The following is a 25978-nucleotide window of genomic DNA, read 5'->3' on the forward strand; positions in this document are numbered from 1 at the left end:
AGCAGCTATTACTATTTGCTGTCTATGAACTGGCATTAGAACGCTGGTGTTGGTGCTGGTGTTGGTACTGGTGTTGGTGCTGTCATTTGAGAATTTGCAACGCTTTAGAAGGTACTTCGTAGAAATGCGTCTATAACCAATTTTATATGGCAATTGCATCAGGGGTAAGTACTATTTCTAGCTAACAAAACCCGTAAGCAGGAAAATATCATTTTGGCGTGGTGGCGGTCACAAAAGGGTACATATAGGTACTTCCACTTGCATATATATTCGTATGGCAATAGAAGTATCATGATGTATCTTTTCGCGGCCGCTACCACCACTCCCCCCACCCGCCCAGTTTCAAAGCACTTACTGAAGTAGAAAAATTTATCAAAGGCCAGTATTCTACAGAGGGAACAAAGGGCTCTAGTCACATAGGGGATTACAAAGGGAACGCCGTAGGGGGTATGGCCGGAAGGGGAGAATTACATACAATTTACTAGTAATTTTTTCTCGCCAAAATGGCCAAGTCCAGCGTTGTAAAATGGGAAGGATTCAAGCAGGTCCCAAAATTGTCACTTAGGGGGTAATGCGAATTTTGATATTACTATATTAGGCATAGCTACTTCTATTAGCTAGGGTCTATGAGTGCTACAACCAACTGAGCCTAGGCTATATACTACGCCTCTATAGTGGCTTGACACCTTCTTCTTCAGGCCTTGGCCAACAACTGTTCGGCCTGGCTGCTAAAGCCATCTAATAGGCCGTAGCACATGGGTTGGATCCCTGCCCAAAGCCACTTTCGAACGACCAACGGCCCGTGTATGACCTCTGTAAATTTGTTTTTGTGTTAAATAAATCGTGTACGAACCCGAGAAAGCACCTCGATCCCTCGAGAAATATTATATTCCCCGCCTCCCGCAATCTCTAGACCCCAACAAAAGCCTGCCAAACCCTCTCTCGAACCGCGCGCTCTGGAACTCCAATCGGCTCATCTCCGCATTGGCGACGCGGCTTGAATGTTCGCGCAGGCGTCTACAGGATCTTTTAGGCGGCGCAGACGGTGATCGTTGGTATGCAGGCGGCTAAGCTGAAGGCTGACTCCCAGGGCCGGAAAGCTAAGGTGTGTAATTTATCCCCGGGGGTGGTGGTGGTGGTGGCCGCCTCTCGCGATTTCCGACAACAAAGTGCTGAGCTGACGCCTTGCGATTGTAGCTTGCGAACTCGTACCAGCAGCTGTTGGAGTTAGCTGAACCCGAAATATCGACCTGAATGAGGCGGTGCTGACTTGCGTGTAGGGAGTTCTCATCCAAGGACTTGCGCTCGGTGGGAAATTATACGTTGGGGAGGCTGATTGGAACGGGGAGCTTTGGGAAGGTCTATTTGGCCGCGCATAAGCTTACGAATGGCTCGAAGGTGTGTATATCTGGCACAACTGGTGTGGACTGGGATACTGATCTTTGGCTAGGTTGTGTTGAAGTCGGCGAAGAAGGATGACTCGAATCTTGCGCGCGAAATACACCACCACCGACAATTCTTACATCCTCATATCGCGCGATTATATGAAGTCATAGTCACTGAGAACCTAGTATGGCTGGTGTTGGAATACTGTCCTGGTATGTAGACAGCCTTGCTTGGGTGAGGAATCGAGAGCTAATGGTACGCGCAGGCGATGAATTGTATAACTACCTCCTGAAAGAAGGCGCCCTTCCCGTCGGTAAGGTGCAAAAGATATTCGCGCAGCTCGTCGGCGCTGTCTCATACGTCCACAACCTCTCCTGCGTACACCGCGACCTCAAGCTCGAAAATATATTATTAGACAAAAACGAAAACGTGAAGCTTTGCGATTTTGGTTTCACACGCGAATATGAGGGGAAGTCAAGCTATCTGCAGACATTCTGTGGGACTGTTGCATACAGCGCTCCGGAGATGCTTAAGGGAGAGAAATATGCCGGGGAGAAGGTCGATATCTGGAGTTTAGGAGTTATTTTATACGCAGTGCTATGCGGAGAGCTGCCCTTTGACGAAGACGACGAACAACTTATGCGGGCCAAGATATTAAAAGACGACCCGAAATACCCAGACCACCTACCACAAGAAGCACGTGCACTTATAGGGAAGCTATTGTCAAAACGACCACTACTGAGACCGACTCTGTCGGATATACTTGCGGATCCGTTTTTGGCCGAGCATGCACCGCAACAACAAGCTATTCTGAAGCTGCAGCAACCCTCTCCATTCTCGACTCCATTAGAAAAAGAGGTCTTGGAGCGTATGCGAAGTTCTGGCGTGGAAATAGACCATGTAATAGAGAACGTCTTGGCCAAGCGCTGTGATCCATTGAGCGGATGGTGGACTCTCCTCCTGGAGAAGGAAGAACGCAAGCACAGTCGGCGTGAGCAAAAACGGAGAGAGAAAGAAGCCGAGATACGAGCAAATCGAAGGCTCAGCGCTGCCAGCAGCCGTCGTGCACCTACACTCAGAGACGTCGATGAAGAGGATGGAGACTCGACCCTTCGACCCGATCCTCCGAAAGGCCGAGGCAGGAAGGAGAGGAGAAGCGCACATTACCCCGAACTTGTTCTCACCGACCTTCCTGGGCTACCCGAGAATTCACTACTTAACTCACCACTTGGTAGCAATCCGCCGCCGCCCATCGAAAAGGATAATGTCCGCTCGGTCAGCTCGTCACGTCACCGCAGGCCCATACCGCCGCCCAAAGAGGGCACGATACGAGGCGCAAGAAGCCGCGGAAGCACGCTTCAACTAGTTACTTCCTCCAACCCCGACCTCCTCCATCCTAACACGGCAGTTCGGGCTCCTCGTCGACGACATCAGTACCCCTTCCTGGCACAGCTCACGCACTGGAAACAGTGGCTCATCACATCTACAAAGCGCGGGCGATCCCCAAACGCCAAAGCTAGCACGTCAACACCTAATCTAGTTCCAAAGTCCTCGATGTCGCCAAACGTCGGAGGTCCCAAAACTCCCAACTCTAGACCCCAACCCCCCCACTCTTCCTCGCTGGGTCCACCCCTCGCCAACGGCAAACAAGGCTACCCCGCCCCGCCACGGATCTACACCGGCTCCTCATCCAACAAGCGGCACTCCCTCTCCCCATCCCCCCTAACGCCTCGCTCCACCTTCCGCCGCGGCTCCAGCGGTCTCCGCGGACGCAAATCAACAAGCAGCTCCGTCAGCAGCATCCGCAGCATCCACCGACACCGACACTCACGCTCCAAAGCCTCATCAACCTCCTCCAACGGCTCCGATGCCGTCTCCAAAACCCCCATCGGCACACGCAGCCCCCACCACTCCGTCAAAGTCCTCCCAGCCACGCCGACAGCGACATCCTTCCCCACCAGCGTGCGACTGGTGCGTAACCCGCCCATGAGCAGCTTTAATGAGAGCGCGCAGTGGGGTAGGGAGGGGATGGGTGGTTTGGTGTTCGCGAAGCGCAAGAGGAGCGTGTTTAAGGGACCTATGCTGAATGTGCAGCCTGGACAGCCGGAGAAGCCGCATGGGCATGGGCATAGTAGGAGTACGGGCGCTGTGGGGAGGAGGAGCGGGGAGCAGACGACGATTGAGGAGGAGGAGGAGGAGGTGGAGGAGGTGGATGCGTTTGGGCCGTTGACGGGGGAGGGGGTGGATGTCGAGGTTATGTTTGAGGAGCCGGAGGTGGGGGAGGAGAAGGTTAAGGAGGGTGAGAGTAAGGAGAAGGAGCAGGAGAAGGAGAAGAAGGAGGAGAAGGAGAAGGGTGCGGAGTAAGGGGGGTTTGGAGATGTGGTACATACTGTTGTATCTCCTGTACACGCGGGCCTGTCAGGATTGGAGGGTAGGATGGCATCTGGTTCTTCTTTCTTCTTCGTTACCACGAGAGACATTCTTGTTGAGAGGTTAGGGGGCGGCTTTGATACCAAAATCGAACAGCTACATATACGTACAATGGAATATTGCGAATACTATACTTTACTTTACTATGCATGCTCTCCCTTTGCGCTCTGTTGTGTCTAGAACAATCCTACCCTACTGAATAGAGGGTGTAGCTTGTGGTGGTAGTGGCATGTTGACTTTTGTCAAGTTGTTCACTCGCTTGTGAAATACGTTATATGAGAGACATTACCATACTACATAACTTGTCAATAATTATCCAAGAAGCTCAACTGCCATATACGCTGCCTTCGTCATAACCTCTTCCTGAGATATCCCCTGTGAGACACTGACAATGGCAGTGCCTCCCACCTCCACAGTACAGGTATATTCCTGCCCCTCTTTCCCAAGTTTATACTCGACCGTCCGACCTGAAGACATCTCGCCGAGCTTATTCTTTGGGTGGGGAATATTCACATCTTCATCTAAAATGCGGCGGAGATAGGCGATTAACCCGAGATTCTCTGCAACTTTCTTGCATGCTGATAAGTCGCCGGCTGCGTCTATGAGGACTGCGCCAATGATACTTTCGACAATATCAGACAAGAACTTTGCCGGAGCTAGGCTTGTTAGCAGTACCCATGGATACTCATTCCCATGGGCAATAGCAGATGCAATGGCAGGTTGCAGTTTATGATATCTTTCCAAGCAGCTACTCATTGCAGTGTTTATCTCTGGGTGTTGATGTCTCATTAACTGGCATAGGTGCACAAGCTTTGAGCTGTGGACTTCTGTAAAGCCAGTCGAGTAGTGGTTTGGGCTCAAAGCAACATCCGTAACGACTTGTTCAAGCGATGCGTCCATGCAGAGATAGGCTAAAAATCCCGCATTAACCACAGCGGTCTTTGTCAGGTGCATCCTGCCGTGTGATAATTCCGGTGCATTGTCGATCATGAAAGAAACGACTATCATATCCAACGTAGCGTCCCCAATGAATTCTAATCTCTGATACGAGCTCGTGTGCGAGTCGTGTTCGCACGATGGGTGGGTTATAGCTTCCAGTAGGTAACCCCGATTCTTGAACTGATATCCAATTAAGCGCTCGACATCTGCAAGGTGACCGTTTGCGAGCGATGTGGGAGCAAAAACACTCTCTGTATGAATACCTCTAGCAAATATATCGAGCGGGGCTGTTATCCGCATCTCAGGAAGGAAACGGCTTATACAAGTTGCAGCTGCCTCGTACCCCCTATCAAGAAATGCGCCGCCAATAAGCGCTTCCACAACGTCGGCGAGGACCTTGGTTGACAAGGTGCGCTTCTCTGGAGATGATGCAGCATCTAATATATCTTGGATATACGGTGGAGACCATTTCCGTGCTGTGAAGGTTTTCGTTACAATATAACGGTCGAGTCCTACAGCCAGAGCAGCCCGCGAAAGGTGAGAATTGGCAACTGCCTGATCCTTGGCCCTGGACAGGTAGCCTTCAGGCCATGAGGGTTGAGAAGCGTACAAATTCACGCAGACGAGGTATTTTAAGACCGAATCCCCAATGAACTCCAAGCGTTGGTAGTTTGAGTTCTCGTTGGCAGAAGGGGCGTTTGTTGCTGTGATAACATAATCGAGGTTAAGAAACCCCTGATCTTCAAATACGGCGTTATATAAGTCCAAAGCAACGGCTTGTCTCCATAGCCGGTGCATAATAGAAGGGATGAGAAGAGAGCACTCCACATATTCCATCGGCAACTTGTCAACAGTGCTTGATTCCAAAGGCAAGAATAAAGCCGGCTTCTCAGAGCAATCTACTTCGTTTTCGGTTTCTGACTTGCTTGCAAAGCTACGATGAAGAAAGTCTCGTCTTTTGGGCAAACGAACGACTTTTATCGTGCCATCATCAACAGTCTCTTTGAATATATGTGGAGCCGCGTAACGTGCTTGATCTCGGATGAGGCCATATGAAGCATTGGGCATCGTATTCGTATCTAGTATCTCTGCAGCTGGCAGATTTCCAGCACTTTCTTCCAGCCATGACTGAAGTAATCCCTCGCCAATATGTGGTATAAAGAGCGCAAGGAAATCATCACGCCCTATCGGCATACGATTGAAATGGACTGCTTGAAAAATCGTTGACGTAACTTGCCTCATTATAGGAATGAATGGGGTATCGGTGGGTGATATTGATGTAGTCTCACTAATGGAAATCGAGTAAGTTATCTCATTGTCCCAGTAAATCGTAAAGGTTTCGAGAGCAGGCAACTCCTGAGGGAAAACCATAGCCAAATACAGAGTCGGACGGTCTGGCCTGGTGATGGAGATAAGTTTCTTCTTCAGAGAGTCTGATGGTTCCATCCAGCTTTTTGCAATACTTATCCAGGGGTCAAAGATTTCGGAGACTTCCTCTACAGAAGCCCTTGTCTCTATATCAGCCATAACGTCTTCTTCCTTCCCAAGTAGCAGTGGCAGTAGGTTCTCATTAACCAGTCCCTTCTTATACAAGGCAACGTACGCCTGGAAAGCAGCATCTTTCTTCGCCATCCGTTCCGATTTCCATTCCCAACCAGAAGATGCCGTTCGTACTGATGAATCGACACAGTTTGGTAATGTAACATTCCCAGTTATCAGGCCGTAGAAACTCTCTTGGAAATAGAACTTTGGTTGGAGATCCACGTAGGGTTGCGGGGGGAGAGTTGCGCAGAAGTGATGGATATGAGCAACGGCAGTTTCAAGGGTGAGGAGGGCCCTGAGAAATTAGAAGGTGGTCATGATTGGCACAAGACTGACATACCCGGTTGACTTGATCTCGAATCTAGCATTGGAACGCCCTTCAACATGCTCTTCGGCATCTTCTAGCTGCTGCAGTTTCTGACGTTTCGAAGCATCTTTTTGATACTCTTCCCTTATTTGATTCTCCATGTCTCCCCATTCCTGTGGACCCAAAGAACGGTCATCCGACGAAACTAGGAGGACAAAAATAGAACGGCTTTTTCTTGCCCTTCCCCTCCGTTGAATAAACGATTTGAGATTGGGCGGTTTATTGAAGCATATAACTATATTGCAAGCTGATATATCAATCCCCTCCTCAAGAACGCTAGTTGCAATGATAAAGTTCTTGTCCTTCTTTCGAAAGCAATCGAGGGTATCCATCTGCTCTAGGGGAGTGAGCCAATCGCCAAGAGATGATTTCCTACTGGAGAAGCTAGAAGTTCCAATAAATGTCCCGCACCTCAACATGCCCTTTGTCATGGGATGGAGAGAGAGGAGTTGGTGGAGGACCGCCACGGTTGCCCGTTGCTCAACGAATATAATCCCATGAAGATCACCGTTCCCGTAACTTGTCAGGAATCGAACTAACTGTCGCACTTTCCGTGTTGTGTTCATTTCATCTGGATGACTAGAGTCCAATGCCGAACTAGCACTTTGAACTTGGTGACGCAACAACTTGAGTAGAGCATTGCTCCGTTTCCCATTATCAAAAAACGGGTCTCCGTTCCGTTTCGTTTCCGCGGCACTCCAGATATCCACAGATGTTTTAATATAGTAATCTGCAGCCCATTGGCCTAGCTCGTCGTATATATGACGTGATTTCCTGCAAAATGATTTCAATTCGCGGAGATCAATATCCGAATCCTGGGATGCGCTAGAGTTCGTAGCATTGGCATAGACAATTGTTAGGTTGACAAGCGCCGGAGAAGTATATTGCCCGTATATTGATGGGTTTGACAAGTAGGCAAGCCTCACAAATGTCGGCGGGTGGACGTATTCTAGCAGCTCTCCACGATGAACTCGTGGTGTTCGACATAGCGCATTGAGATTACGCTCGATAATTCTATTTAATCAGCGGCAAGTAATACAGCATATTGGAGATACTCACTCTAGATCCGATGGTTTGGATCGTATAACTGGGCTTGCGGTTAAGCCGAGAATGTGTGGTACAGCATTTGGCCCTTTCAGCGCCAGGAGAGGATGATAATAATTTTTCATTATCTTATTTGCGGGATGCTCGCCCGCGCAATGATGAGCTGTAATTGCTCAGCCCAAGTCACTTCTCACTTCATGACTCCATCACATACCTTCGTCAAACACCAAGAGTGTCAGCTCTTCTATTCGGACAAACCCGTGGCTGAGAGCATCTGACAAAACGCCATGGGTGGATACGACTATTCGGACATTTTCTAGCACTGCGTCCCATATCCTTTGCTCACTCCAACGGTCGACATTATCGGAACCCACGAGTAGGCGTGTCTGAACGTATGGGATGTTTGTGCGGAGGGTAGTGTATTGCTGCTCGCATAGTGTAACTGTCGGGGCAAGAAACCAGACACGCTAAATCCAAGAAGTTACATTACGAATCCATTTGTAGATACATAAAATCTTGCTTTATCATACCTTCTGTGGCGGGCATCTCTCTAGCTCGGCCTGTATGCGCATAACCGCACTTTCTGAGTCAGTATATACTGTGCAAAGCTAGGCAAGCCACAGGCCGCCAGCATCAATTACACAGGGAGGGCAATTCACATATGAGTTTTTCCGCTGCCAGTATCCATCTATTTCTAAAGTCAGAATAATAAAAACAGCTGGGAATGAAGGAGCACTACCACTACAATGGTGTTGCGAGCCATGCTTGCTTCGAACATCTCAAGCTGGTACAGCCTAGACTTCTCAGGTGGTATCGCACTGGGTTTGGCAAGCTCCATCGCGCCAGAGTTTGCTGGAGCATCTTCCAGGGTAGATTCTTGGAAAGTCATAATGCTCCATTCAGTAGAGTGCAGCGTTTGGTAGTAGGATGTTCTGGTTGAAGTGTGCAATGTGACCGTCACCCCAGCACTGAAAACATCGTGGTTTATCGCCAGCCTTGGAGACCATATATACGATGCGTTCCAATCTCCGTATAATACTCTACATACGCGGCGTGGGAGACCTCGGGTCCTCCTCAGGATCAAAACCAACAAGGCAGGGTCCTTTATTGGTGCGGGGGTAGGCGCCAGCCTCGTCGGTTTCGGCCCAGTGCCTTAAACAAAGCCCAGTAAGGCTAATCGTTAAATGCCACGTCGGGGTCCTATACCAATCGAGAGAAGGCTCTGACATTGTCGTGGCATTTGCGAAGTGATTGACGTGACGACGCTGCAAAGAAAGTGATATGTTGTCGCATGTAGGGCGTGCTTTCTAGCCTCCGGCGATGTGATTGGTGTTAAGTTAGGATGGAATGCCGCTGCCCGTCTTGACTGCGGTCCGAGTATGACGGTATGTGGGGCGGCCTGATGTTGGCTGTTTATTTGGTTTGTCTTCTTGCAACCACCCCCTCCATAGTCACAAACGAGGCTGGCTGTCAAAGTCACACGAATACGCGTTGCCACTAGCAAGCACAGCCAGTCTATATCTGAACTCGCGTTCTCACGTTTTCTACCTTTCACAGAATCAAGCCGGCGACGTGACACTGCTGCACAGGACTGACACTCAGGTTACCATCAGTGCAGCGTACAAGGTGAAGTTGCCAGTTTCGACATCGGGTAGGTAAGGACCCATTCCCGAATCTACAAATAAGACGACTGTGACGACTTGCCAACTCATTACATAGACTCTCCAAGGGGCTTCAGGTCTCAGCTTCCAAAGAGAACCGTACCCCGCACTAGTTCCGTTGAGCCATGTCTGTATTTCAACCTAGAGGCAGAGGAAGAGGCCAAGGCGGGGGTGATCGCGGCAGAGGTGGTGGTGGCCGAGGTGGTGGGAGAGGTGGTGGTGGCCGAGGTGGTGGGAGAGGAGGCTTTCAGACGGTGCCGGCCGAGGTGTTCGGGTGAGTCTGTTTCATTTCTCTGTCACTGGCGCTCTATATTATACGTCTAACTCTCCCAGCGATGGAAAATTTCCTCCTCCAAATCAAAATGTCACGAAGACTGAAGACAGCTACATGGCTCAGAAGCCGACGCTTACTGGTAGCATGGCTGGCATGTCCGTCACAGCAGATTTCCCAGCGAGGCCAGCATATGGTACAAGGGGGAAGCCGGTTGTACTGTGGGCAAACTATTTTGAGCTTGCAGCGGCGAAGAACCTGGTAATTTATCGGTACCACGTCGCCATCTCACCTGAGGCAAAAGGAAGGAAGCTGAAGAGAGTCATCGAACTGCTGCTCGAAGATCCTCGACTGAAAAATTCTGCTACCGATTTCAAAGCCATTCTGGTTAGCCGGAAGAAGCTCCCCGACGTTGAAGTGGAGGTTACATATCGCTCCGAGTTTGAGGATGATCCTAAACCCGATGATAAACCATACCGTGTCAATATACAACTTACTGGCGAGATGGATATTGATGCTCTTGTGAACCACCTCCGATCGGTCCAGCCAGACCCGAATTTCCGCGCCGACAAGAGGATGCAGGTAATCCAGAGTTTAAATATCCTTCTAGGGCATTATGCGCAGTCGGATCCTTTAACCACCACCATTGCTAGCAACAAGCATTTCTTGTTTGGCACCGATCAGGCTGGGATTAGACGTGCAGTGGAGTATTATGACCTTGGCAAAGGTCTCAGTGCGCTACGTGGTTACTTCCGAAGCGCTCGGCCGAGTACTGGCCGAATTCTTGTCAACGTAAATGTGAGCCATGCGGTATTTTTCAGGCCGGGGCCTCTGGTGGAGCTCATCAAGATCTTTGGCGCTGCATACGGCACGAGCCTGTTCCAACTAGAGAGGTTTTTGAAGAAAGTTCGAGTGGAGACTACGCATCTGCCAGTGAAGAAGAACAAAGCTGGGAAAAAAATCCCAAAGGTCAAGACTATCATTGCTCTAGCAAGCCAGAACGACGGTGCAGGTTTACCTCACCCGCCAAGAGTCGCTAGATTCGGCGCCAACGCAAAGCAAGTCGAGTTTTGGTTCGAATCGACTGACAAGAAGAAGCCTGGGAATGGGAGATATATTACTGTTTTTGACTTTTTCAAGACACGTAGGTGGCAATTCTCATATTCTATCCCGGCTTCGACTAACACAATTCAGAGTACAAGATGCAATTGAACGAAAATTACCCAGTCATGAATGTTGGTACCAGAGCAAACCCGATGTACATGCCTGTCGATTGCTGCATGGTTATACCGGGGCAGACTTCCATGAAAAAGCTCGACCCCGACCAGACCGCAGAGATGATTCGTTTTGCGTGCCGCAAACCGCATTTAAACGCTGCGTCCATCACTTCTGATGGGTTGTCAGTACTTGGGTTCGACGCTAATTCCAACTCTAATCTAGTAAGTGGAAAAGTGGTTTTAGTTTTGCACAATTGCTAATTCTCATTAGGGGTTGTTCGGAATCAATGTGAACACGAACATGATCACAGTTCCAGGCCGAATTCTTCCCCCGCCGGTAGTAAAATACCAAGGCAAAAATACCGTAAACCCAAGAGGAGGGCAATGGAACATGATGGGCGTCAAATTTACTCAGGGCTCCAAAGTTCCGCCATGGACGTATTTGTGTATTGAGAGGAATGGGAGGAACAGCCCGATCAAAGGAGAAGACCACATTTCCTCCATTATGGCCGAGTTTCAGGGTATGATGAATGCATCTGGCCTTGCAGCGGCACCGCCCTTTAAAGGCAAACGTATCGTGCTAGATGCTGGCCAGAACGCACCAAGCAACGACGAGCTCATCGACAATATGTTCAAAATGGCGACTGGGAAAATCGGGTTGATGGTGGTTGTATTACCTGACACGGACGCCGCCGTCTACAATGCGGTTAAGTACGCTGCCGACATCAAGTATGGCATCCATACTGTCTGTGCTGTGGCCTCGAAGATTGCAAAGGAACAAAGACGTGACCAGTATCTGGCGAACATAGCTCTGAAGGTCAACAGCAAGTTGCGTGGGGCAAACCAGACCCTGGATACACAGAAGCTCGGGATCATAGCGGAAGGAAAGACAATGGTGGTAGGAATCGACGTCACACATCCATCTCCTGGGTCCCTGTCAACTGCGCCCAGCGTTGCCGCCATTGTGGCAAGCATAGACAGCACACTGAGCCAGTTCCCTTGCGAGCTCAGCGTCCAGGAGGGCCGGAAGGAGATGGTGACCGATCTCAGCGAGATGATGAGGTCCCGACTTCGGCTTTGGAGAGAAAAGAACAAGGCCTTGCCTGAGAATATTCTCGTCTATAGAGACGGCGTTTCCGAAGGCCAGTATCAGGTCCTGAAAGACGACGAGATCCCGTCTCTACGCAAAGCCTGCGACGGAATCTACACGGCTGATCAGAGAAATAAGGGGTTGCCAAAGCTTTCAGTTATTGTTGTTGGAAAGCGCCACCACACGAGATTCTACGCCACGAAGCAAGACGAAGCGGATCGTTCTGGAAACCCGAACAACGGCACTGTCGTCGATCGGGGTGTGACAAGCATGTGGAACTGGGATTTCTTCCTACAGGCCCACACCTGCCTCCAAGGGACGGCGAAGCCAGCCCACTACTACGTAGTCCTGGACGAGATCTTCGGCAAGGGCAACCTGAAGAAACCTCATCCTTTCCCTAACGCCGCCGATACGCTTGAGGATCTGACGCACAACATGTGCTACCTCTTCACCCGCGCGACGAAGGCAGTTAGCATCTGCCCGCCCGCGTACTACGCCGACCTAGCCTGCGAGCGTGCCCGATGCTACCTGCATAAGGAGTACGAGCCCTCGCAGTCAGGGGGTTCGAGTGTGGGTGGCGGCGCGCAGCCCAGTACATTGGAATCCGATGTTAAGGTCAATGATAGACTCAAGGACTCGATGTTTTACATTTAATTTCTATTCATGACTTCGATGATGATTTTACGATTTTCTGGGAACTTTGGGGGATTTCTTTGACTTGGACCAATTGGGAATGGAGGCTCGATTTAGCAGCGTTGGATTTTGAATCTTGCAACACGGAATGCATTCTTTGGGTGTGGTGGCGACTAGTTTCCGCAAGAATCTGTGATATCCCGTGCAATTGTGATATTAGAACTTGGGCTGTAAACGGCCAATCTACTCCAACCCCAAAATCTTCTCAGCCGCCTTCTTCAACGCATCCATAGACTCCCTCCACAGAGTCGGCCCGACACTAATCCTACAAACTCCAATCTCCTTCCACTCCGCAACCGTTACCTTCCCTCCCCCACCACTCAAAAGCACCGCCACCTTCCCATCAAGCCCCCTAACCAGCGTCCTCACATCCTCCACCGTCAACTCCGGCCCCCAAACGAAAAAGCTCGTCGCCCCTGCCTCTAAGTACGCCTTCCCCCTCTTCAACGCCTCCTTCAGCATATCCTCATGTCCCCACCCCTCCGGCCGCGGATTAAGCATGAAAAGATCCGTCCTGGCATTTACTACGAAATTGGGCAGGCCCTTCTCCTTTGCAATCTCAAACACGACCTTCAATCTCTCTACCTGCTCCTCCAGAGTCCTCAATCCGTCCAGCCCCCTCCCGTAACCCCTCTCTGGAATGCCATCCTCGATATTCGCCCCGACGACACCGAGGTCAATAGCACCCCCCACACACTCCCTTAGCTGCTCGCCATACCCATCCTGTAAATCCGCGCTCAGTGGAACTCCAGCTGCGCGCGCGATGGGAGAGATGAGAGAGAGCGCCTGCAGGTTCAAGGGCAGAGTGAGGTCAGCGTCCGCGAGGCCGAGAGTCCCTGCTATGGCGTAGGAGCCGGTTGCGAGGGCGCGGACGGGGGTGGAGGTGGGGGTGTTGAGGGCGAGGACGGTGGTGGTGGAGGGGATGTCGTGGACGTTGCTGAGGACGAAGGGGGAGGAGGGTTGGTGGAGGGCTTTGAGTTTGAGGGCGTAGGTGTTGTCGATGGGGACGGGTTGGGGGGTTGGGGAGGCCATTGTGGTGGTGTTGGGGGTCAAATGTGATAAATTGGGAGTATTGATAGGCTTTTTGCTTGGAGATTAGGTTTTAATAGAGGATGTTGAATGCTGTTATAGAAATTATAAAGTAAGGGACTCTATTATATATTATAGATGAGGTAGGCGGGGTAGGTTGCGGGGTTCTTTGTGATCTTCATTTGCCGATTGTGCGAACACCAAAATGGACTCCGGTTCTCCGATGCACGCTTCAGGAAGGCGATTACTAGCCAATCGTGGATACAGACGCCAAAATACGCCTTACGGGATACCGACATCTAGGCAGAAGCGTGCTGAATGTGCAGAAAGTAACGGATATTAATGGAACTGTATTACCAACTGTTGCAAGGAGGAGAGTGAGTGCATTGTGGCCGTGGGTTGGTGAATATGACGTTTGGTATATGGTGGCGCATTTAATGATGTACCGTACGTCTTTGGATCGGTTGTCACATATGGCGCTCTATCTAACATCACACTGTCAAACCAACCCAATGCAAACCGCTCGCTCATTCGCCTGGCTTAGAAATGAGATCTGGGATATCATCGACCGTGTTGTTGCCTTCCAAAATATCTGGGGTATGGTTAGCAAGGGTGGGAAAGCCAGGATGCGCTAAACGGTATACTTACTATAAACCGCAGTAAACAATGGGTATTCATGCGCCACTCCCCTGCTGTTCAAAAACGAGTGTACCTCATACGCCGTGCTCGTTCCCTGCAGCTTCTGCCCATTCAGCTCGCGCTTCTCGATCTCGTTGATCGAGAGGCCCTCCTCTACTGACATCTTCGCACACTTGTGGTTCCTGCCACCCGAACAGCTGGTAATGAGATCAGCCATGCCACAGCTCTCCTCTAGGAATGTGGCTGGGTCGACAGTCTCGGCGAAGAACTCTTTGCCGAATTTAACCATCTCGAGCAGGCCGACGCGCATGACAGCCGCTTTGGCATTGTCACCCCATCCGCGGCCATCAACGAAGCCGGCGGCTAGCGCGACGATATTCTTCAGTGCGCCTCCGAGAGAGACACCTGCGACATCGTGGATCAGGCGAATGTGGAAGTATTGTCGGTGAAACAGTGTGTGCCAGAGGGCGTGGTCTATAGGAGGATAGTCGGAAGGTAGGGGAGACAGCTTGACAGACGACACTTCTCCGTGTACATCTAGGTGCTGCAACCCTTTTAAGTCGTCGGTTGAGGCCTGTGCAGACGGCCCTCTCGGCGTAGGGGATCGAGAATCCAGAATGGGTGGGTCGTATCCGATGGTGGTTTCGGACCATTTCTCCTTGGCGATTTCTGTGGCGAGGTTGGCACCGGACAGTGCCCCAACGTAGATGCCCAAGCCCTTTCCGATTGTCTCTGAAAAGAGGCTCACTGATGCATCCGTGACGTTAACGCCCTTGACGCAGGATATTCCACGGGCGAAGGGGAGGATGTGGCCGCGCATTTGTTGAGAGAGTTTGCCAATAAACTGGTGGGGCAGGTTGAAGATCAGGATTGAGGCACCCTCTACGGCGTTTTCTACCGATGGGTTGGCGATAAGATTCGTCGGCAATGGAATTTCTGGGAGGTATTTGAAGTTCTCGTGGTATTTGTTGATAAGGCTCGTAAGTTTCTCTGGTTTGGCCGAGTCTCCTGGGTAGTGTTTCGAGTTTTTGGGGATGGTGACCTCTTCCTCGAAAACCCACATCTGAACATCCTCTTCGAATAATTCGGGGTGTTCCCTTGTGTTCTCTGCTACAATCTTTGCGATAGTTGAACCCCTGCACAATTGAAGGTCAGTACAGGCCATTGGTAATTGGGACGGCGCACTCACCAGTTTCCCGATCCTACAACGGCCACCCTATGTTTTTTCGATGGGGCGTTGAGGGTCGCCATGTTATGTGTCTGAGAAGGCTTGAGATGCAGCGCAGTTTGTATGACCCGTTGCTGAGCCTTACCTGCGGCTGCCACAGAAGTTTTGGATAACATCCAGGCTAGTTGAAGCAAAATATCTATAGTTGAGCAAAAAGGATCGTCTTTGGGCGTGCTACGGAGATTCTTGTTGGGGAGAAGGGGATTGCTTGTAACAATTAGTATATCTATAAACGCAGGAGACAAATGGATGCTGAACGACCGAGGGAAAGCCGTCGACCAAGGGGCAGGGCTTCCGGGCTAGCCAGTAGTGGATCGACAGAATTTATATTAGAAGCTAGCAACGAGAACTGGTGATGAGATGAGGCTCGGGACAAAAAAGCGGGGAGGGAAGGGAGTCTCGGATGAAATAATATACCGGAAGTAGTTTAGCGTAAGATCTAAATCTGCACACTCGTGAGATCTGGTGAGATTTTACTTTCACATGTTGTGAAGCGACGCTACGGGGATTAGTCAGCAGAGCTTAAAGGCTTATTGGCACGATGCTCTATAATCGGACGATCGGGGACTGAGAAGGCTGAGCAAATCAATAAGGATATTGCTAAGCATGATCCCTAAATTGGAGGTGTTTTTGGAGGCTGGCCTTCTGAGACCGCTTGAATATAAGAGTGGGAAGAAGCTCGTGGTGAGGCTTTGAATTCATGGCATCTATTCGTGTGTAGTTTTGCTACATATATCCCGCATTTCCACCGCATTTCCACCGCGATTGCTAGAGACTGCAAGGCATCGTCATGGCTTCCAGAACTTGGGCCTAATAACTATACAGCCCGAAATCTTCGTAAATCATCACCACATCCCACCCCTCCAACCTCCAACCTCCAACATCATCACCGCATCCCACCCCTCCAACCTCACAACATCATCCACCCCACCAACCCCACCAGCACCCCCTCCCATCCACCCCTCCCCACCCTCCCACTCGCCCAGCTCACCACACCCTCCGAATTCCCATTCTTCACTCCCTCCACCTGCTCCTGCACATTCTCCTCAAAAGCCCCAATCACATTCCCCGGCGGATAATACTCACACACAACATACCACCCCGGGCTGCCACCCTTCCCATCACACTCCCTCCGCCCACATCCCACACTCGTCGTATCCTTCCAGACAACCTGCGTGAAGTGGCCTGTCTCGTGGCTGAATTCGGCTTTTTTGAAATCGTACTCTGAGCGCTCGGTGCCCCAGGCGTCGATGGAGGATGTGGCGTTGGGGTAGCCGGCGGCGAGGTTCTCGCCGCTTGGTCCGCCCTATGTTTTGTTAGTAACCGACTTCCTATTCCTCTCTACGCAGAGTGTATGTCAAGGAGATCGGCTTACCGAGTGCTCGAATTCGCATGCCTCCGCCCATTCCGCAGCATACGCGGCGCTCGTCCCGTTCCACGCCAGGGCGCTCGCATTGTGGTCTTTGCGGTAGAAATTATGTGTATCGAGGATGGCGCGCCGGAAGGCGCGGGGCGAGGTGTATTCCGTAGATGGTGCGGCCGGCGTGGCGGCTGCGCCGAGGGTCGTATGGATGGTCGTGTGGACAGTGACCGTTACCGTGGCGTAGGCGGATGGGAGGAGCAGGGAGACTGTTAATCGGAGTCGCATACTGTGCGTATAGTGCTGGAAGTGTAATACAAATGCATGCAAAGAAGAGATCAACGTTAGAAGTGACCAAGCACGCATATTCATTCATAAGGGGAAGGAACTCATTGGCGCATCGCTCCTGCCATTTGAGAGAAAACAATGAAAGAAATAGTCCTGTCTCGCCCTTCTAGCCTCGCCGCCGAGAACAAGGACGAGACAAGAACCACTCACCGTGCATAGCCTCAAAGAAACACGTTTCATCCCGGTATGCCGATATACGCCTTTTGTTTCTTTGCGCGGCTTTCGAGGCGGTGTTTCTCACGTTTCTTGGTTTGGGGAATCCGTTGGTGATGGGGTGGTGGCCGCGATTGGGGTTGGCGCCCGTCAGCCTTGTCTATGACGGATGATACAGAGAAACCTGGAGAAAGGACAGGGATACATATCAACGTCACGTGTTGCAGTTCCATTTCAACGAGTCTAGATGTTGAAGGTTTAATAAGAGTGGTATGTATCTCAGTGAAGAGTCCCTAGTAGTAAAAGCTAGCAGAAAAGCAATAAAATCATACAGACAATACAAACAGTGGCCTAGATAAATGAAAAAAAAAAAAAAAAAAAAAAAAAAACGCTTTATGTATAGTGCTTCGGCCGTATCCCAACTCATCATACACAATAGTGTCCTTTTTCTGACTCCTGCGAGCCCTTTGTCGTTTATCCTGTTTTATTTACCTTCCTCCAGAGTACGCCTTGTGCATTCCATCCATCTTCATACTCCGTAACCCCCTCCGTTGTTGTGTGTTGTGATATTCCCATTCGATATTCAAGGAGTGTCCAATTCACCTATCTGCCTCGTACAAAATTCGCCCACTGCTAATAAATCCTTCCATTCAAGAAGAGAAAGTATCCCGTGCGAGTGATTAGTCACTCGAGACGGTATCGCACATTAAATTAGCTGCCAGTTTCTGGAGAACAGTGAGAACACCTGGGAATTCATTAGTATTGTTAGAGACAAATACTACAGTAGCTTAAAGGTTGACTCACCAGTAACTCCCTGCGTCAGCGTTTTCATAGCCTCCGTGTTACGGCTTCCCAAGCTGACAGTCGTAACGTACGGAACCTCGCCCTTTTCCTCTATTTCATTCGCCCATCTGAAGACCACTTCATCTTCACGTCCATCACCAACCACCAATAAGAAATCCACGGGGTATTTGCCCTTCCGGGCTGATTCCATGCCATCCTTAATGTTCTTGAAGATAATCTCGGCAGCAGTACGCTTCGTCCACTTCATAGACTCGACAATAACGGCTCCCTCAACGGGAATGGCATGGACGTGCTGGTCCTCGCATGCGTCGTTAATATGGCCGGCACAGTCTCCAGCCTGACGAGAGGCGGTTTCGAAGTCCTCGGCATTCTTGTAGTGGAAGATGAGCGAGCAATGGCGTGTCTCCACCCAGCTGCCTGGAGTTCTGTCCTTGTAGTAGTTCATGATTCCAATAACAGACTCCTTCCAAGCGTTCATTTCATCCGGATCAGACATCTCTTTCCATTCCGTCTTTCCAAATTCGCGGAGGAATGCACCGTTTTCGGCAATCAGGCCAAGGTTCGGCACGCGCTTGAATAGAGTATCGAGCTCCTCGGGCTTGCGGCCGCTCATGACGTAGACCATGTTCCTCTCATCTTGGAGAAGATCGTTCAGTGCGTCGATTGTTCGCTGTGGGCTGGTCAAGATGATGTTGCTGGGAGAACCCCAAACTGCCAGAGTTCCCTCGTAGTCAAGGATGAAAAGGCGACGGCCTGATGACTGGTATTGGGAGCTTAAACCAGGGATGGACAGGCGGGGAACCGAGGTTGTGTCCCGTCTGTGCTGTTCCTCATAGACTTCGTCTAACTTGTTAATAAACGCATTGAACCAGTGGTCGGCCGTCTCGTGCATTACAGCCTTGTACAGGTTTGTCCATCGTCTCTCCTTTTCCGAGGGTTCCATCTCAAGAGCTGTCTTGATGGCCTCCGCACACTGGCGGTAGTCCCAGGGGTTGATAGAAAGATCATAGCCGCCGAAAATAGAGGCACTTCCAGTAAATTCGCTCAAAATGAGAGATCCGTATTTGTTGTGGCCTTCGAACTTGCCATCCTGGCAGAAGAGGTACTCGTGGCTGGTTAAGTTCATGCCCTCACGCTGGCTGGCAATCATAAGCGCGTCCGCAACAGTTAGCAGTGCAAGGTATTGCGCGTAGCTGATGTCCTGCTTCAAGTATACAAGGGGCTGATAGGCGAGATTTGCCCACGACGAGTTGACACGCGTGACAATATCAGAAACGGTAGCATCCAGTTCAGCTTGCTCAGTGGTTGAGGTAGCCACCTGGATCATGACAACACGATCTCTCCATTCGGGGTATTTGTTCAAAAACAGCTCATACGCCAGGAGCTTAGGCCTTACTCCCCGGACGTGATCAAGCTTGTCTCTTGCGACAATGAGCTTCTTTCCCCTATATCGCTCTTGCATAGTTTTCAACCATTCTGCGACCTCCGCATCCTCGCGATGCACACTCAAGGCCACTGGGTCGATTCCAATGGCCAAGTTAACAACATTGACGAAACGATCCTCGAGCTGGACACCTTCGTTCGTAGCTTCAACGCATAAAATACGGCTGCAAGTCTGCAAGAAATGGCGAGAGTATTCGTGGATCTGGAAAGCAATAAGGTTTGCTCCCAGCATCCCCTCCAGCAGCTCCTTTCGAACTGCGAGACAACGGAACACTTCAGATGAGGGGAATGCCACGTGCAAGAAGAAGCCAATTTTGGCATCAGGAAGCTTCTTCCTCACCAAGGCCGGAACGAGGAGCAGATGGTAGTCGTGCACCCAAATCACATCACCCCGCTTCCAGTTCTTAACAATCTTATCTGCAAAGGCCTCGTTGACCTTGACATAGTAGACCCACGAATGGTCCTGATAAGTCTTGCTCTTTGGGTTGTCCGGAATCTGGTAATGGAACACCGGCCATAGGATCTGCTTGCAGTAGTGGGTATAGGCACCATCAAAATCGCTATCTTTGCAGAAAACAGTGAGGCAGTCGTATTCGGCAGCCAGCGCCTCGTCAATATCTTGCTTTTGTTGCGTATTCTCAAGCGCATCAGTGGGCATGCCAAGAGTTCCAACCCAGTTAAACTCTTGCTTTCCACTTCGCGCAGCTGCCTGGACAGCATTGCGCAAGCCACCATTTCCCTGGTCCGCGGGCTCAACCGTCCATGTTGCTTCGGAGAAGTTGCGGTCGTGGCTGTCGTGGCTGTTGCTCCGGTTCAAATGGTTTGTGTGCCGGATGCTGGCGCGTCTCATAGCAGCTGCCTTCTCAACCAGCCTCTTCTTATGCTGCAAAATCGACGCTGGTGGTGGCGAGCTTGCCCTGGACTTTGGCTGCACAAAGCTGGTTCCAGTACCCCATTCGGGCGCATGGGGGTCACTCGGTGCAACCACAGACCGAGGGTCTACCGTCTTCGGAAAGTGTTTCCGCCCAGTGGATGATTCCTGGGCAAAGAACTTCTCGTATCCGCCATCTTCCTTGGTTGGAGACTGAGGAGGCGTAAGCTGCTGCTTATCGAACAGACTGGGAGCATCTTTAGAGGTGTCGATTTGGATTGGAGGGTGGACAGGAGCATGAGGGCGGATGGAGCTCCTGCGGGACGCAGTGTCGCTCTGGGCGGGGAGAGTGAAGTTGATGGTATGGGGGAGGAAACTAGAGGGCACGAGGTCAGCGATTGGATTGAGAAGACGAAGACGATCCCGACAACGAGATATAAAAGTAGCTAGGCAATACCATTGGAGTGCTAGCGTATTAAAGCCGCAAGGTGGTTGTTGTAAACTACCGGGTGCTACTTACAGAGAAACTACGAAGATGGTCATTGTCGCAACTTTTGTCGGCTTAGATCAAGGACAGCGTGGCTGGTGATGCGACAGCTCGTCTGTCGTGTACTTAAAAGAGTACTCCTGCAAGATCATCCAGATACTTGAAGGTAGTGGTCGTAAAGAGCACCTTTTGAGGCACGGAGTTGTCGGTTGGGCGTTCGGCGGCTTGCTGCAAGGCCGGTCTGCTGGTTACATTCCTAAGACAGTGTGTCTTTGTTCGAACAGTCGAGCCCGCGTTTTGAAGCAGGTGCGAATAGATCGGTTGCCGAAGTTGAGAGAGGGTTCCTGGTGGTTTCCTATGTTTCTGTCATAATCTCCACTTTCGGGATTCGATGAGACATCATCATCCATTATAATTATCAGATTTAGTGGCTGAGAGCTTTGGGAGGGGACACTTTTTTCAACCGACGTCAGGCCCGCGCTAAGGCCAAGAGGAGACTAGACACTCGGCGAAACAGAGCGAGCAACCCACTGTAGCACTGGTGGCGGGTGCGGAATATTATGCGCTAATTAAGTTACAGTACTGTACGGAGTACCATACATCGGCCCTGTTCGATAAGTTATAGTCTGTCTCTTCCTTCATAATCACAACAAGTGATACGGACATGGACACGGACACGACACGGACACGGACACGGACACGTCCCTGGCAGCAACATGCAAATGGAGAGTCTGCAGTTGGCCTCATCCTCATTCTTTTGGGGGAGGGATCTTACTCTATGTCCCCACGCAGGAGACGAGAGATGTTTCATCACAAACGATACAGCTGACAAGCTGGCGCGTATGTATCGTATCTTGCTCCGGCCAGGCTGAACCGACTGACTACTGACTCAACTCAGCCCGGAGTCTATATCCATCCATGCCTGCATTCGGCCATATACCACATATACCACCAGCAATTGCTATTGGGAGTTCCAATCTTGCGCCAACTACGAACTACGGGAAGTAGGGAGCCAGCAGACGGAGGCTAGAGCACTTCCACCCAGCGCCTGCATGCCTGTATGTGGTACATACATCATACATATGCAATGGATTTGGAGGAACAATGGTGCTGCTCCACGGTGATATGTATATGGAATTCACAACGAACCATCCAAGCACCTCCCTATGAGCCATCCATGCCCGCGGCCCTTAAATATCTCATCTCCGCGCTCCCGTAACTCAAGATGAGAGTTAAAACCGAAATGCATGCCAGAGCCCAATTGCTGCCCACAAGTATGGGCCACTAACACAGGGCTAAGCTGACACGCGGTCGGCCTCATTGGCTCCAAGCGCGCATTCCAACGAGTACTGAGGTATGCGTGTGATAGAGTATACTCTCCGTATGTGTGATATATCCATGCCAGCAATATGCAGTTCTGTATTGGCTCAACAGCCTCAACTACAGGGAGTACTTGTCCTGTAGTAGAGTACTCCAGCAGACACTTAAAGAAACATCGCGTGGCGCGGCGGTCCACGAAAACATCGTTGAGCCGTTTATTTCCGACACGCAGGGCCCATAGGGCATCAATTCCCTCACACTACCAAATGCCGTCCGCCGTCCCAAACCCCAGAACCCCGGGCGCAGCTCGGCGCGACAAACCAACGACAACGGCGCTTCTCTGTACTCCTGATTGTGCGAAAATGCCGTGCAGCAAATCAGCTTCTCGACTTCTTTTCATGATCAGCCTGGGCCTCGCTTGGCTTGCCACCGCCAGCGAACGCTTGCCGCTCCTCCGGGTCCCAGGTCATTGCTGCGGCTTTTGCGTAACACCCTCCCATACGCAACTTTCACATGTATCGAGAATCACGTTGTTACACGGTAGCATTTGAGATTGATGAACCGTTTGCGTACAGTAATTGGACTGGAAAGGGGGTGCATGCGCCATTTTCGCTCATATTGATACTATAGGTAGTGGACGGTGGGACCAGGCCTGTCACAGAAGCCAAGGCTGTATGTGTTGTGCTTCAACTCATTTCCCATACTCCAAGAGAGCAGCCGACTGAAAAGACTGAAGTCCCTTGTTACCCACACAGGTGGGTGTGGCACGCGGTTAGATGGGGTGCACAATCTGCAGCACGTTTCGAGAACAGCCAGGTCATAGGGCCTTCCCTTCCATCGACGGACATTTCATGGGATTTCATGTGTCGGGCGGATTCAACTGCGCAACGCCCTATTCATTACTATTCTCAGTGCCTCCAGGTCCTGATGGCCTTGTCTTTTCCTCCACTACAGACCATTTTCCCATCTGGGCTCCAGTCGACCGAATACACTTCATCTTGATGGCCAGGCAAATCTAGAACGTTGTATTAGATAAGTCTTGGTACGTTGGGGTTACGATATGGGTTAGGGGTGATGAGGGGTCGTGCGGGGTTAGTTTGTCCACGGCAACAATTGCTCGGCGGGGTACATACCAACTGCGAGCTTGTGCGTCCTCATGTCCCAGCACTTCAGCGTCGTGTCTTTGCTGCCGGTTACCAGCAGTCTCGAGTCCGGGCTAAAGGCACACTGGTACACTGGCCCAACATGGCCCCTAAGCGTGTTGATGAACTTTCCATCACGTGCGTTCCAGAGCTTCGTGGAGTTGTCGAAGGCGCTCGATGCGATGAGCAACCCATCCGGCGAGAAGGTCACATGGTTCACTTGTTTCTGATGTCCCATGAGTCTGGCGATATGCTTCGTCCCCTTAGAAGGTTCCCAGAGGAACATGGTGAAGTCGTCCGAAGCGGAGACGAGGCGCTCAACGACCTCGCCCTGGATGGTGGCTGCCTTGAGGAACCGCTCTTTCGCTGCGGCTACCTTGCCTTCCTGTGTCTCGGGGATCTTGCCGGTGTGGTCGTGGTAGGCAGTGCGGAGGACGAAGTCTGTGGACAGCGCGAGATGGTTGACCCAATGCGCGTGGGAGCTCAAAGTGTGAGCCAAAGTGCCGTCACTGACGTTCCACACCTTGATGGTCTTGTCGTGAGACGCCGAGTAGATGAACCCAGTTCCTCCCCACTTCACGCACGACACCGATCCCTTGTGTCCGCTGAATACCATATCGATCTTCCCCTGGTTTGTCGACCATACTCTAACCGTGCAATCCTTCGACGACGAGGCGAGTCTCGGCTCTCCTGGCTTCTGCATGTGGTATGGCTCCCAACTTAAACTCGTAACCCACTTTGAATGGCCCTTCATCGGCTTGCCCATTTCGCCACCAGTCTTCGGGTCCCATAAACGCACTGTGTTGTCCATACTACCAGTTGCTATTCTAATGTCGTCCGGCGACCAGCTAACGGCCAACACCCAGCTTGTATGGCCCTTCAGCGTGTGGATGGGAGTACCAGTATCGCAGTCCATTATCCTTGCGGTATTGTCACCACTACCGCTAACCATCCTGGACGAACTCCTCGGTGAGAATTGCGTGGCTAAGATGGCTTCGCCATGTCCTGGGATCGTGGACGCGCATCGCGAGACCGGCTTGACTTTGAAAACTGCTTGTGGCGCGGCAGAGATGTTCTGCACCTCTTCGGTACTTATTAATCCCGGCTGCAGGAGGGTTTTGTAGACGTTGGTAGGGAAGGCGGTGGTGATGAGGTTTATGGAGGCTTTCCTTTCTGGGACGGGGAGGGTGAAGCGATAAGGAATATGGTCAGATTCATCCTAAGATATGTTACCACCAGCACAAACAAGCAGTCAGGATTTACCAACATGGCCTTGCAGAGCATTAACAAGATTCTCTAAGTTCTTTGGGTTTGCATCCGCAACTGCAACCAAGATTGGTCCTGAGCCGATTGGGAGGCCTGTCGTCTCGTCGAAAAACTGTATCCGTAAGCTCCCCGCATCCGACGGTATCTCTTCGATAGCTTGTTGCTGTCCCGCTCTCTCTGCTGCGTCCGTTCTTGCGCGCTTGCTCGGGGGAGGTAAGACGGTCGACATTTTGTCAAATATATGCCGAAAAATCTTGACGTATATGCAGGAATATGAAGTAAGTCCCTTCAAGCGCCGTCCCATGAAGTCTCGACGAGGCTCGAAAATATTTTGGGTGCTTGGTCCGTGCTCTCAGCCTTGTGGTAGCCTTTGTACCCCACATATGTTAACTTCACGGACTTCGGCCACCAGTCCCATAGAATAATCCATATCACAGCCATAGAGGGCCAATCTGGCATTTTAATTTAAAATTCCACTCTATTGACATTGATATTTGAAAGAACGTCTTGAAAAACACTAACGAAGGATCCACAGTGCAATGTCTAGCACGCCAAGGCCATCCTCCTCCTTCAGTGCTCGAACTATCGTATCACATCGTCACGATGGAGATACTGCTTCAACATCCCAAGGGCAGAGCATACAGCGTACTCTAAGCCGAGCTACTACCCGTCCGCCGACGAGGGCTCGCTCTCGAGCTGCATCATCCATCGGCGGCGGGTTGTCACAGCACATAGTGTGTGCTGTGAGTGAAAGCCGAGGGGTATCTCCTACTGTCGGACTGGCATTTGTGAATGTATCCACTGGGGAAGCCGTGATGAGCCAAATATGTGACAACCAATTCTATGTAAGGACCGTATTGAAGCTTCAGGTGTTTGAGCCTACCGAAATTCTCCTGGTGTCTACTTCTGGTCCGAACCAAAAGTCAAAGATGTACTCTTTGATTGAAGAGGAGGTCATTGGTTCCAAGATTGTCTGCGTTGATCGTAGATATTGGTCTGAACCCGCCGGGATGGATTTCATTCAACAACTGGCCTTTCCGGAGGATGTCGAGGCCATCAAGGTTGCCACTGGAGGCAATTTCTATGCCACATGTTGTCTCGCAGCGGTATGCGAGCCATGATTTCGAAATATGAGGAAGTATGCATTCTGATCTGTGGTCTCTTTCTAGTCACTACGATATATGGAACATTCTCTTTCTCTTACATTTGCCTCTCATTCTCTTCGAATCAAGTATCAGCCATCTGAGG

At 50.9% G+C, this 25978-nt stretch overlaps 9 protein-coding genes across 9 annotated transcripts; 3 read left to right on the forward strand and 6 right to left on the reverse strand.

Moving 5' to 3' along the window:
• The first annotated feature begins 758 nt into the window (after positions 1-758).
• On the forward strand, positions 759-3948 carry VC83_06964 (uncharacterized protein). Its single transcript, XM_024470544.1, has 5 exons — positions 759-1105; positions 1198-1226; positions 1281-1398; positions 1451-1598; positions 1652-3948. Exons 1-5 carry the CDS (start codon positions 1058-1060, stop codon positions 3748-3750), a joined length of 2442 nt encoding a protein of 813 aa, XP_024322223.1. The 5' UTR covers positions 759-1057; the 3' UTR covers positions 3751-3948.
• A 22-nt stretch (positions 3949-3970) lies between these two features.
• Positions 3971-9579, reverse strand: DCL2 (Dicer-like protein 2). The gene is made up of 7 exons (XM_024470545.1): positions 8448-9579; positions 8368-8396; positions 8239-8287; positions 7923-8175; positions 7724-7871; positions 6638-7678; positions 3971-6592 (listed from the first exon to the last, which is right to left on the reverse strand). The coding sequence occupies exons 1-7, from the start codon at positions 8595-8597 to the stop codon at positions 4129-4131; spliced, it is 4134 nt and encodes a 1377-aa protein (XP_024322224.1). The 5' UTR covers positions 8598-9579; the 3' UTR covers positions 3971-4128.
• On the forward strand, positions 9495-12776 carry VC83_06966 (uncharacterized protein; the record flags this gene model as incomplete). The annotated part of the gene is made up of 4 exons (XM_024470546.1): positions 9495-9643; positions 9703-10784; positions 10835-11079; positions 11129-12776. 4 exons carry the CDS (start codon positions 9495-9497, stop codon positions 12599-12601), a joined length of 2949 nt encoding a protein of 982 aa, XP_024322225.1. The 3' UTR covers positions 12602-12776.
• Positions 12777-12823: 47 nt separating this feature from the next.
• On the reverse strand, positions 12824-13672 carry VC83_06967 (uncharacterized protein; the record flags this gene model as incomplete). Its single annotated transcript, XM_024470547.1, has 1 exon — positions 12824-13672. The coding sequence occupies one exon, from the start codon at positions 13670-13672 to the stop codon at positions 12824-12826; it is 849 nt and encodes a 282-aa protein (XP_024322226.1).
• An 87-nt stretch (positions 13673-13759) lies between these two features.
• On the reverse strand, positions 13760-15897 carry GPD1_2 (glycerol-3-phosphate dehydrogenase). Its single transcript, XM_024470548.1, has 3 exons — positions 15498-15897; positions 14318-15444; positions 13760-14261 (listed from the first exon to the last, which is right to left on the reverse strand). The coding sequence occupies exons 1-3, from the start codon at positions 15650-15652 to the stop codon at positions 14197-14199; spliced, it is 1347 nt and encodes a 448-aa protein (XP_024322221.1). The 5' UTR covers positions 15653-15897; the 3' UTR covers positions 13760-14196.
• Positions 15898-16446: 549 nt separating this feature from the next.
• VC83_06969 (uncharacterized protein) lies at positions 16447-17733 on the reverse strand (the record flags this gene model as incomplete). Its single annotated transcript, XM_024470549.1, has 2 exons — positions 16912-17733; positions 16447-16842 (listed from the first exon to the last, which is right to left on the reverse strand). Exons 1-2 carry the CDS (start codon positions 17266-17268, stop codon positions 16447-16449), a joined length of 753 nt encoding a protein of 250 aa, XP_024322222.1. The 5' UTR covers positions 17269-17733.
• A 12-nt stretch (positions 17734-17745) lies between these two features.
• On the reverse strand, positions 17746-21615 carry VC83_06970 (uncharacterized protein). Its single transcript, XM_024470550.1, has 3 exons — positions 21036-21615; positions 18202-20891; positions 17746-18142 (listed from the first exon to the last, which is right to left on the reverse strand). The coding sequence occupies exons 1-3, from the start codon at positions 21056-21058 to the stop codon at positions 18078-18080; spliced, it is 2778 nt and encodes a 925-aa protein (XP_024322191.1). The 5' UTR covers positions 21059-21615; the 3' UTR covers positions 17746-18077.
• VC83_06971 (uncharacterized protein) lies at positions 21598-25217 on the reverse strand. Its single transcript, XM_024470551.1, has 3 exons — positions 24732-25217; positions 23456-24683; positions 21598-23337 (listed from the first exon to the last, which is right to left on the reverse strand). Exons 1-3 carry the CDS (start codon positions 25032-25034, stop codon positions 23231-23233), a joined length of 1638 nt encoding a protein of 545 aa, XP_024322112.1. The 5' UTR covers positions 25035-25217; the 3' UTR covers positions 21598-23230.
• On the forward strand, positions 25218-25978 carry MSH4_2 (MutS protein msh4). The gene has a single exon (XM_024473067.1). It carries the CDS (start codon positions 25270-25272, stop codon positions 25849-25851), a length of 582 nt encoding a protein of 193 aa, XP_024328835.1. The 5' UTR covers positions 25218-25269; the 3' UTR covers positions 25852-25978.

The sequence above is a fragment of the Pseudogymnoascus destructans genome (genome assembly GCF_001641265.1).
Source record: "Pseudogymnoascus destructans isolate 20631-21 unplaced genomic scaffold scaffold_17, whole genome shotgun sequence".
Lineage (NCBI taxonomy): Eukaryota > Fungi > Ascomycota > Leotiomycetes > Thelebolales > Thelebolaceae > Pseudogymnoascus > Pseudogymnoascus destructans.